This window comes from Tyto alba, unplaced genomic scaffold (genome assembly GCF_018691265.1).
Source record: "Tyto alba isolate M040663 unplaced genomic scaffold, T.alba_DEE_v4.0 Super-Scaffold_16, whole genome shotgun sequence".
In the NCBI taxonomy this organism is placed as follows: domain Eukaryota; kingdom Metazoa; phylum Chordata; class Aves; order Strigiformes; family Tytonidae; genus Tyto; species Tyto alba.
In genome coordinates, this window is record NW_024881278.1 from 4,998,206 (window position 1) to 5,011,124 (window position 12,919).

General features: G+C 35.0%; 1 protein-coding gene across 2 annotated transcripts in view; it reads left to right on the forward strand.

Annotated features, from left to right (window-relative positions):
• USP34 (ubiquitin specific peptidase 34) overlaps positions 1-12,919 on the forward strand; it is a 138,832-nt gene that overhangs the window by 34,364 nt on the left and 91,549 nt on the right. For both annotated transcript variants that reach the window (XM_042789260.1, XM_042789261.1), the window contains exons 6-7: positions 125-192; positions 7,759-7,951. In XM_042789260.1, the coding sequence (XP_042645194.1) occupies positions 125-192; positions 7,759-7,951 (261 nt within the window). The remainder of the gene's footprint in view (positions 1-124; positions 193-7,758; positions 7,952-12,919) is intronic.

Here is a 12,919-nt window from a genome sequence, read left to right on the forward strand (position 1 = left end):
AGCAACAAAGCCTCTTTTTAAAGTGGGGTTGCACGTGCAAATGTACCAGCAATATTTCATTTTTTACCATTCTCATTAAATGTCATTAATGAAATTTTTATCTATTTATGTTTTTGCATTATAGATCAGAATATGGCTACACATCCCTGCTGTCATGCAGCACATTATTCCCTTTAGGACTTATGTTATCAGGTAAATTTTTAATTTAAGAATTTTTCTTGTGGGACTTTTTGACAGCACCTATTTATGATTTCAGCTGATACACTTTTAATTGTTCAGGTTGTTGCTCTGGCTGTGTCCTTTCAACAAGGAGATTGAAGGTAATGTTTAGAGTTAGTTTGGGCAGCTCCTTAGATCTGTGTGATTTCTGTATCAATCAGATCAGTCTTGTCAATAGCATTTTTAGTGTGACATCCAGCCCCATTCCAACATGTTGTGTCAGGTTCAATTGTAATACAGTTTCACTTACTGCAGTATCTTCATAGAACTTTACGTAAAATTTGCAATGAGACGATGTAAGTAGAAGAGCAATATGTAGTCATTGAGATTTCATATACTGAGTTTCACTGAGTTTTAACACCGCTTCACATTCTGATGTTCTGTATTTCCATCTGGCAGGAACTGAAGTGTGATCAAAAGTCTACTCGCACTTTTATGTATCTAAATATATCCAGTCCCAAAGATTTTCTTTATATCAAGCTGCCTATCATGAAAAACAATTTAAATTAAAGTACTTATAAAGATATTTAATTATACAAGGGATTTCTTTTTATTGGGTTTCTCGGGACAATAGAAAAAATCCAATGAGCTGCTGATGTAATTATCTTGTGTGTGTATCTGCCTGGAGGTGGAGGGGTGTGGTCACAGCTAATTCTCCTTCCAGTGGCCCAACGTTAAACTTCTTTGGGGCAGGCAACCTAAAAGGCCACTGCTCTTGTATGGGCCCACAGTTCCTCCAAGGCTCTGGATTTCTAGTAACTGTGATATTAGAAATGTGCTTGTACTGGTCATAGCTTACTTCCTTGATAGCAAAAAATGTGCCTTTGCAGATTTCATTAACTACATCAGTATAAAATCACACTCTTAACAAAAACAGTAACGTTGACAGCAAAAAAGTGCACAGGACAGTGAGGCTCAGAACTATGTTTCATATTTTAAAATGTTCTTGTTTTAATTGTAAATAATTTTGGCTGTAAAAATTTAAGTACTGTCTTGGCTGTCTACCTATCTTGCTATAACATGGTCTCTACCAAAATGATATCAGCAGAGAGAAGAGTATTCTGGTCTTCTATTAAAGCATAGCAGTCTTGAGTTACAGTCCAGCCATGTGCACTCCTTTAATGCTTATGTGCTACCTTTGAAATCTTAAAAAGGTTATTATTAATCATGAAGCAGTCTAGGAAGGACGGGCAGAGGATCTTCAAGTTCTTGTCTCCATGCATATTCCATTAATGATTGTTGATGTACGTGGGAATTTGGTTCATGAGCCGTAACTATCTTCTTGCAATGTGTGGCAATTAAAGAGAGCATTGAAGGATCGACAATTAGAGATAGGCTGATAAGAAGAAACTTGAGTGAGATGGAATAACACAGCCTGCAGTCTTTGCTGTTTGTCCTCACTTGCTTGTCACCCTATAATTCTTAAAAGCATTTTCTATTTTATAACTGTAGGTGCAATTAGGATCGCTGGAATAAATAGAATTTTTTTTTTTTTTCCTGTGTTCTCCTCATCTTTCTCGTTACCCATACAGTTTTTGCATCTGATTTTAAAATGTGATTTGTCAGCAGCTTCTTGTCATAAATAATGCCCTTGATGTCTGTTCTTAGCGCTTACAATACATTTCTGTCAATCAGAACAGTAATATTGATACAGGACACATCTATGGAAACCACTAGCAGTGTAGAGAAGGAAGGGGAAGTTCTCCCCGTTTCTGTTTTTCACAGCTGAATTCTGATGGGAGATCTGGAATTTTTCAGCATTATGAAATCCAAAGCTTTTTGTGTGAAGATGCGCTTATGGAATGGGACAGGAAGCTTGGAACATGTAACAAAAATAATCTCTAGTGCTATACCTTTATATGGGACAGAAGTTAACACAGATGCGTTTGGTAAAGGATGACTTCCTTGATGTATGCAGCTCACCCCATGTGGTTGTCAGGCTTACAGATCTTGCTTAGCAGCTTGGGTCTCTAGGTCTCCATCTGCTTCTTACTTCATTTTTTTTTTTTTTTAAAAAAAAGCAACCGTGATCCTGGGCACAGCAGCACAGCACCTTTGAAACAAATCCTGCAATAGCTTCTGTTGCTATGCAAACTCAGAAAGAGGGCTTGGAGAGGGTTTTAGTCTACAGTGAGCTCTTGGGGCTCTAATTGACTGTTAGTCCAAATTGCTGCTCAGGTAGCTTCCTTGCAAGAACTGCATTTTGGAGTGCTGATCAGCATAAGCAGAGAGATCACCTGACTGGCATCTTAGCAGCATCTTTTATCAGATGAGGTTAACCTTTATGTTCCTGTTCTGTGGTTAGTTCTACCAGAAGTGGATGAAATTAATAGCAAAGTGTGTATTTGTGTAGAGGAGACCACTGCTAGAATTTGCAAATATCATGGACACAATCCTGTCATTGCTGCTACTGAAAAAAAAGACTAATAAATGTTTCTTTCTGCCTGGGGAATGGATCACTAGCGTGCACACCTTGCCTCTGAAGGGCCTATGTTTTTTAAGCAGTTTAGGAAAGAAATAGAGGACATGAATTTAAAATTATACCTTTTAATAAGGGAGCGAAGTGGTTTTGACCTCAGAAGGAAGCTTTTATTGATCTAAATACCTTAGAATTCTGCATTTCAAAGTACAAAATTCTCATGAAAAAAGAAGAGACATATTGACCAAGTGACTCAAGAAAATAAGTCATACCTTATTGCAATTATAAGTGAGGGCAAGTTGTTGATGATGTCTCTTTATAAAAGACAGCGGTTCCTTCTGGCTTTCACCTCAAGATCAGAGACGAGAGATGCTCTACATCGTTCCCGACATCGAATGCCTGAAGAGAGCAGTAACTATAAACAGCCATGTTTTGTGGACAGTGTTTTTTCAGTGGCAAGATTGTTGACTGAAAGTGTCACGGATAGTTCTGTCCTATAGAAAGACGACGACTAGCAATGACGTCCAGTTTTATGAGAAGTAAGGGATGAAGTTGTATGTCTGATATTTTAAATGCCTCTATAAACCACCAAAAAATGCTGGATAGCACAAAGGAAATGACCTAAAATTCTTCTTTCTTTGATATCACAGTTGGTATCTGGTAAAATCTGAGAGCTATGTGTAGCATTAGCACTGACCAGTACCATATTTAGTTCTAACCCTTTCTCCTCCCCTCCCTTTTTTCTCTCTCCTGCTTCAGAATGAATCTTGAGAGATTTTTTACGAAGGGTTCATGACTCTGCCCCAGTTAGGGAGAAACAGAACACGTTGTGCTCAAGCACACTGAGTGGAAATTGCAAGTGGCAGTTCTTCCTGTGTTAGCCCTCTAGTCTCAGCACAGGGCACTGGTATATGCAGAAGAAGTGGAAGCTCCAAACAAAATTGTTGATCCCTGCTGCTTCTTGTGGAATACTGTGAGAGAGAATGCAGCTGAAAGAATTCGAATTACTCTTGTGCTTAAAAATGTTTTTCTTAAGAATTTGGGTTTTATGGGAGTGCCCAAGACCACTCCTTGCTACTAAATGTCAATGAAAAAGTATTATAATAATCCTTGAAATTTTCAGTTGCAAAAAGTACTTAACTCCTCCAAAAATCTTGGAAATTTATGCTGTAGGTACAAAGAATAGACAAGTCAGGAGACAACAGCCAGCCACTTAAGTGAATTCTTGCTATCACTGAGGAGCGCTGACTCATTCTGCTAGATATCCCTTTTGCAGCTGTGGTCCAAAGGAGTCATATTAATGGAAAAAAGATTCTTTCACAGCTGAGTAGCTAAAGTCCTGAAGCATAAGATGTGATTTGTAAGCATTACATTAACGTGGAACTGCACGTTTAAAACTGAACTCTTCCTATCCCCAAATACAGCCAATTTAAATAGTTTCAGTAGACTAAAACTGGTTTTTAAAATTAATGTATATGTACATATGTTGCTTAATTGTAGATAATATATATTATTTTAAGTATGCCAGGCTGGCAGGACAGGTCCTATACATATATAGACTATCCTGTATGTATATGTATAAAAAGAAGTATGTTTCTATCCAAAAGTCTCATTTAGGCAAAAATGTTGGGTTTACTAGATTACAGAGATCCTGAATTGTTGTTCGTATATTCTTTTAAGACTTGGTACGCATCAGAATCAGAGATAAAAATTTAGGAATTAAATAAAAAAAAATAGTAGTACAGAAAGGGAAGCTATTATTAAGCCATTGTATGAATCGATCACGTAGGCACATTTATATACCATATACAGTCCTGATTGTTCCATATCACAGATAATAACAACTACCTAGGTGATAGGAAGGGTGGTGAAGAAGGTAGGAGATAAAAAATTATGTTGATCAGAGGAGAGACATAGTCTGGGATTCTTTTTGGCTGTTAAATGAGTGATATGAAGACAATAAATAGGGAATGATAATTAATAGTTTTTAAAAATTAAGAAATGGAAACATACAATACAGTTGTCAGGTTGCGGACTTAAGAGAAGTGAAAGGAGATTGGTTTTTCTTCAAATGTAATTGTGAAACTACCTGGCATAGGTTAATGAGAAAGCCAAAAGTATAAACAGAGATAACTTAATTCACAATAGGAGATAGGTTCATCCATTTTTTTTTTTTTTTTTTATATGCACAGGATAAATCTGTCACCTCCTTTTGGAGTGGCTATTTTGGGCTAAATAGACATTTTGCCTTGCTCCACTACCACTGTTGTTATGTAAGGCAGTGCAGCAAATTTGCAGTTAGTCAGTGTAAGGAAAGATATCTGTTAATTGCCATTGCTAGCTGAAGATTTATTTTTTGTCAATAATAATGTTCTGATGGACCCAGTTTACTGATACAGATGGATTTAGGCCACTGTCTTTCCACAACAAAAGCAAGGCTTGGCCTGCTCTGCAAGTTTTACAGTTTTATTCCTGGTAGTAAAGATATGCTCATATTTGACTTATGACCGGTGTAGTAGTGCCAATAAATTTTCTGATGTAGATACAGTTATCCTTGTAAAGACAAGTATGCTGTCTTCTACATTTATACTGTGCCTGGCTAGAATAACCCAGCTGAGAAAAGTGCTCTTTTCTCTGTAGCTTTCTTTGGGGCCTTGACAAAACAGATTATACTGTTGGTAGCTGTGAAGATGCACTGACACTGTAGTTTCAGTTATTATAAAGTGTTTTTTTTTTTTAAAACACTATCTCTTAATGATATTATAATACAGAAAACATGACACAAGTCTGATTGAGGCTTGGACTAAATACAGTAAACTTGCATAAAGAAGATTAAAAATGATCTTGTAGTGTGAATTTTAGGAATGAAAATAGGCTTATACTGATACTGTTGCATTAAAATGAAAAACATTTTGTTGTATAAACTAGATGAGTATAGTTGCTTCATCAAACTTCCTAGTGTGAAGAAGATTTTGGGTGAAGGTTCTGTTACAGAATTCTAGTGAAGTCACCTTTGTTTTTCTATATGTAGATGTGTCCGTTCCCACCTGTCTGTTACATACAAGCACTCTTCGTCTGTCCTATGTAGAATGAGAAAATTCATACATTTCATTTTAATATTTTTTCGATTTCTAGAAGTCATTCACAAACCAGTTAAGTATGACTTGATGTGCATTATGAACATTGAAAAGCTTTGGGAACCAGGCCTGATTATAGTTTGCTTATAAAAATGGGGAGATAGAAACTAGTGTGAGGTTGCTGGTAGTTACATTGAGATTATTCTGTTTTGTAACATGGACCAATGCATTTTTTTCATCAGAGTGTAATTCCTTTCACCTGTCCATAAGTTAAAGATAGGTCACTGGGTCTGGTTTGCTGCTGATATTTTTCAAATGAGTATTCCCTTCTTGTTACTACTTTTGTTTAGAAACCATAGCACAGAAGCATTACTTTCTTACCATGATCGGATTTCTAGTGCTCCACATGAGAAGACAATTTCACAATTAACAGCAGTGGAGAATCTGATTGCCTTAGCCCTGAATGGTCCTTCTTTTATGCTGCTGTTACTCATCTGTGATTTCTATCCTAGACCTACAGGCTCTGTGATTATTTGCACTGAAGTTTCTTTTCTGTGTTTGACAACGTTAAGTATCACTTAAGTGTGTTTATAAGGCCTGTACACAAGAGATGTGAAAAAAGGTCCTCAATCCAAATAAAAATCAGGACCTGTATTTTGCTTTTTTTAAAAAAATAATTACTATTGTTTATATGATGCAAACGCAAAGGAATGGTGCATAAATCTAGTTAAGTGTAGGTTAATATCTCACGTGTTTTTTAAAAAATTTGTGCATCAGTTTGGCTGGTCTCCAAGGATAGATCCAAGCTTAAGCTGTCAAAAGAAGGGATTTTTAACGCATTTCCAAGTAGTTAAATCTAGTTCAGATGTAGCTGAAACTTCAAAATGCTGTAGTACAGCAGAAAAAATTAATTCCAGTAACCTTGTATGCATGTACCTTTCACCATGCAATCTTTAATTGCTTTAAAATAAGCTGAGGAAAGCTTGTTTGTAAACATTTTTCTCTTATGCATTCAGTTCAGAAAAAATTCTCAACTGTGTCAGTGTTTTATATGTGAATTTTACAGGCATTTCAGTATAGATTTTCTTGGTACGTCTTGATCTTATAGTTGCTTAGGTAAGACTAAGGTTGTGCTAGCTTCTGTAAATCAGTTTTTATTAATGATTATTTCTTCTGCCACCCATTTGCAGAGAATATTTCTAATTGTGACTCACTGTACATGATTAGATGACCTCTTATCTAAGATGTCCACAGTAGGAAGAACTTAGCTGTTTAAAATTCTTTAGCATTTTTGGTTTCTGTGTGAGATTCCTAGGCTCCTTGGTGATGCTTCTCACGCATCCATAAAGATCAGAGAAGAAACAGCTTGGGCATGTGTTCCTGCACTAACCTGTTGCAAAAGCAGTGCTGTGGCACAGGGAGTACTGATGTGCAAGCACAGATGGCATATGGTTATGGCAGAAAAAAACGTGCATGTACTGTACTTACTCTAATTGTATCAGAACATGATTGCACAATTTAATTTTTTTCTGTTCTGTGACTGAGACCACAAACAGGGCTATATTAATCTTCAGACTGTTCTGTCAGAATATGCTGCTTGTGGTCCACTGACACATTTTGCAGAAATTAAGTTTTACAGTATATGAATACGTTAAGTTAATTGTGATGCTTCAGTTTTAAATAAAGTAAATAAATGTGATGCACCTGCGTGGAGAGGGCACCTTCCCCTGAAACAGATACAAAGCTTAGGTTTCCAACCTGCATTTCCAAAGAACTCCATGGGTTTCCTGTCATTTTGTGGAATAAAAGAAATCTGAAGAGGTTTAAAATAAGAAATGGATGTCCTTTTTAAAATATTCTGCATAATTCAGGTTTTCCTCAGTGTTCTTTTATTGTTTCCAATTTTTGATAGTGGTATTTGAAGGCTTAGTACTCTTACAGCTATTGGAAATATGTATTTGTTATAATCAAGATGGTGGTCCAGGAATGTTCTAGTTTGAATCATACCTTTTTTTTTTTTCTTCCATTTGTAATTTATTCTAGGTATTTATGTAAACTGTCAGACCAGGAATTGCGACAGAGCGCAGCCCGGAACATGGCAGATTTAATGTGGAGCACAGTTAAAGAACCATTGGATACGGCCTTGTGTTTTGATAAAGAAAGTCTTGATCTTGCGTTTAAATACTTTATGTCTCCAACTCTAACAATGAGATTGGCTGGGCTGAGTCAAATAACAGTAAGAACCTTTTAAAAATATAAATAATATTTAGAGAAAATGTTTCTTTTTGTGTTTTATGAGTTACGGACTTGTTTTGGGGGCTTTTTTAATGTGTGAAAACAGCAGAATCCTCTTATATGCAGTCTTAGGAAATTATAGTCATGATTGTGAATATAGGGTTTGCTGAGAGCTAAGTCCAAGTGATGGCTATGTTCTGCAGCATATGGAACCGTAACACATTTCCTGAACAGTTTACCATGCTAAACAAAACTCTTATAACCATGTTTTGTGACAGCTGTGTTGAAATAAAGTCCCTTGACATGGCTTTTTTTGTTGTTTACAGAGGCTTTCAATCTGTTCTAATTTTTACCTTTGCAGTGTCTTGACTCTACTGTAATTAGCTGCTTTGTTGTACTGTACGTACTTCTTTTTCCTGTTTGTTTAGTATAGTCTTTCTCAAGAGAGATCATTTCTGCATTAATTAACAGGAGACTGAATTGAAGAGGTAAATACACATACAGAATCAAACAGAAATAGATTAAAACCACCCTTCTCTTTCCCATGGAATGCTTGCCACTGCACCAGTCAAGCTATGCTGTGCATACTTTGTCTGTCCTTGCTTCCTACATGTATCTTATAGCCATAGAGAGACAGTTGTCCAGAAGGTCAGAAGTGAACTTCTTTTATTCAGTGAGACTCTTCAATTTTGTGTTTCTTCTGACACTCCTGTATTTAGGATTTACAGCTTATATTGTCATGTTTGCCGTAATGCACAAAATGACAAATAGGAACAAACTATATGTTTTCCTTAAGCTTTGTAGTATTTTCTGAAGACATTTGGCCTTCTCTGTTCTAACTGATTGCATAGTATCAGTCAGTGACTCTCTTCATCACTGACTGTCACTGAATACAAGTTTACTTAAAATTGATTTTGGTTCTCACTGTATTTACATATAGAAGTACTTAAAATTTTTTTTAATAAATGGCAATTTAAAGTAACATGTAAGTATTTCCAGTCAGATTATTTGTGCTTTTAAACCAAAATAAATGTTTCAGTAAATATTTACTAAATTAAAAAAGCAAAAAAAAAAAAAAAGTCTGTGAGCTACAGCCATTCAATATTAATCAAATGCTGTTCTAAGGGTAACTGCTTTTTTTTACTTGGATGCATTGTCCATTCAGTTTCACATTTATGGGAATGAAAACATGATGAAGTTCATCCAATAGAGCTGTATCCAAAACAAGATACAGAGAAAGTTAACTTTTGGAAGAAATAGTGACATTACTGTAAATATAATTTATATACATAAGTAATTTATATGACTTTATATGAATACTACATATAATATGCTCAGACAGTGCCTGAATTCTGATCTTCTGTCATAATTAATCAGTGTAAACTTGAATGTTCAGGGTTCTTCTTGTGTAATAAGAAAACTTCAGAGCACTGATGAAGTCTTAGGTGAAAATGTAACATTTTTGTTTTGATTTTTAATTGCCATGTGCTTTATTATTTATAGTTACAGATATGTCATAATATCTGGCAGATACATTTTAAAATATGGCCATTAACAGGGCATAAAAGTAACTTCCTTTTTTTTTTTGTTCTGCACAGTTTTGGAAAATGTCATTTTCAGTATCACTGATTTTAAAGTAAATTTCCAATGTTTGCATAGTTCCAATTATATTAGATTTTTATTCCTGTAAGTACTTACCTTTGATTTTGTGCAGCTGTCCTTGTTCAATTACTAATATAGGTCTTTTTTGCATATCCTTACCAAAAGAAAGTCTGAAAATAAGAATTCACCAGTTTGTTTATTTTTTTCAGGCATGTAGTTCATTTAAGGCAGTGTGAAATTGTGTAATTTTAAGTGGTTATGTGTTTTGACCTGTTATGATTGATAAATATGACTGTAAAAGTTAGATTTTTTTTCATAACAGACATGTATTACAAGAAGCAAAATTCTACGGTATTTTTTAGACTAAAGCATATTAGTTTCAGCTTATAAAAAAATGGAATATTGTTTGTTAAGAAGTTATTGAGTCTTTTTTTATATGAACAGCCTCTAAAGCTGCTCAGGATCACTGAGGCAATTTATTCTTCTTTCTCATTCAAATCATAGGAAATTTTCTCTTTGGTTCTCTTTTTAAAGATCTTACGACAATATCTTTGGAAGAAGTCTATTTTGATTTTTCTTGTTTGACTTTTGAGTTTGAGAAACATTTTGTTTCATTTAGTTTTGTATGCCTTGCCTGGAGCAATCTTAATTGCCAGGCCTGTGCAACTTTGAGTGTGAAGTCTGAACCAAAATTTACAGAAATATTGACTGTCTCCTTACTGAAGTTTTCTGTCCTCATTGCAAGTTAAGATGTGTTTACAAAGTCACAGTGTAGTTCAGCTTTGTTACAATTTTCACACAACCATCTCTATTACACATGTACCTTCATGGTTACTTCTTTGAAGTTTATTTTTTCTGTTCATATCTTTGATGGCTAGAATTTGTCAAAGTAATTTCATTGAAATGTTCTTCCCAACCAACACAATTTCAACTTCCTGTTTTGTATTCAAGACTTTAGAACTACAATACCTGCAACTGCAAAATGTTTTTCTTTCCTGGACTTTCATTTGCCACAAGTTGAGCATTTAGCCTTGAAGCAATTCTTCATTTTATTTTGCAAATAGACATGAAGATTCAGAGAAAAATTTTAACAAAATTATTTGCAAAATATTTTAAAGTGTGACCTTTTCAGTATATACTTCATTTCAAAGAAACGTTTCTTCTGAAAATTCATATGGAAAGTTGTCTCAGATGCAGATTCTAATTTCAACTCACAAGATCAAGACTAAAATAGATTGGGTCAAATAATTTTGGTGGCTTGCCTGATTATTACTTCTGCAAGATAAATGTGCTTTTGCTCTCATTGTGGAAACAGAAATCTTCGACCAAAAATATCAGTGAGTCTAAACAGATGAATGTCTTCTAACACGGAGGTGTTGATTTGTGTCTGCCAAGAGATTTTTTTTTTTCTTTTTTTTTTTCCCCTGTCTGACAGCTAACGTGACCAGGCCTAAAATTAAACCTTTCAGTTTCATGGAACCTCTTGAGACTCACAGAATACATGCTGTATGGCATACAGGGATTATATTTGCTTACCACCAAATATAGACTTGCCTCCCTTGAAGAGTAGCATATACATAATGTGTCATATCATCTGACTAAAGTTCTTATTTACTAAACAAGGTTGAACACATGAAAGTTAATTTTAGCAAAGTGGAAGCTTGAATGGTTGAATGTGAAGTTGGAAATAGCTACAGAAAAGAGCAGCAAAATGTAAACCAAGATATACCTGAAGCTTTATTTCTCTTGTTACCTTGCTTCTCTTTTGTTTCATCTCCCAGTCTTCTGTTGAGGTGGTTCAGCTCCAAAATACCCTTTTCTCTCTCTACTGTTCCCTTACAAATAGGACTCTGTTTTTCTGGCCTTCCAGTTACAGATGAATTTACATATGTGTAAATGAATACTCATAACTGATCTGGCCATCCTTCCTTTTTCAGTTTTTCAACTCCGATTTATTTGGTTCTGTGCATTAGTGAAAATGCAAATGTAGCATTGTTAGGTTTTTCCTGAACAAATTCACTGCAAAATTTGAACGGTGCATATTTATTTTTCTTGCATAGTTTTCCTATGTAGAAAGTTTAATTACCTTTGATGCCTGGGGCTTGAGACAAGACTAGCTAGGGAGATGCCTTTTTGTTCTCAGCTTTTTTTGCTGAAGACTGTGCCTTTGTTGTACTTCATAACTAACACATTTGAGTTACATTAATCGAGTGTCTGGGCACAGGAGTCTTTAGTTTTTTACAATGTTTCATATATGGTAAAAAAATTTGTAAAAGTTTTTTATTCCCTCTGGCATTTCATGGTAATGAAACATGAAGTGAAAAAATGTTAGTAGGTGAGTGAGAATAAGGTGGTGCAACACTATCCCATGTGTACTTTGTTGTGTGCTGCTGTGTCAGAATTCTACGACTTCAGTTGAAATTATTATAAAAATTGTTTGAAAATTCCAATATGAAAAAAACCACCTTTTGTTAAAATTCCTGTAGATAAGGGTTTTGTATGGGAAATCTGGATCAACGTGTGACCATGAATTTAAAATTGATGATAGTACCAGTTCAGTACTCCTTCACTGTGATACCTTTCAAAACATTTTCAGTTGGGGCACAAGTCTTCAGAAAAACCAATGACCTTTCACTTCCTTATTTAACCCAATTCTAACTGGTCACAACAATTTCTTCATGAAGTTCTGTTCACATGTTTTTCCACTCCTAAATATGTTTCATTTGGAAGTATGTGTTACTTGTCTGTTAGTAATTGTGTAATCAGGCTCTCATGTCTCACTAATTCTAATGCATATTTTAAATTTTGTTTCTTCAAAAACATTTTTGCCTCTGAAAATTGTGGAGATTGGACATGAATAAATCTTTGTGTAAAGACTGCAGGAGGTTAGCTGTCAGCCAAATTGTAGAGTCCGTGTACCAGACTTGTTCCACGAAAGGAAAGAACAAATATTTTGACAAAGTTACACAAGAAGTTAAAGTTGAATTTCAAAAACTGTGTATTTTTTTTTTTTTTGAAAACAAGATGACAAATTTTGTCACATAATTTTAAATATTTAGTAAATCTATACATGTAAAGAATTGTATACAGAGCCATCTCTATATCTGGAAAGTTGGTGCTAAGGAAAGGGGTGGAAAAGAGATGTAAACCTCTAACAGGCTTTTCTTTTCTCTGGGATGTCTTGAATTTATCTTTTCAGATACCTTCCAAAGCTTCATTTTGTATAAAAATACTTAGTTTCCACTTTCCAGTATTTTGTAGACTTTCAACACTGATAGGATGACAAAAGACATCTTTGCTGTTGTGGTACATGTTTCATTGCTCATGAAGATCTGTGTGCAGTGACTGCTACACACCCTGTTTTGGT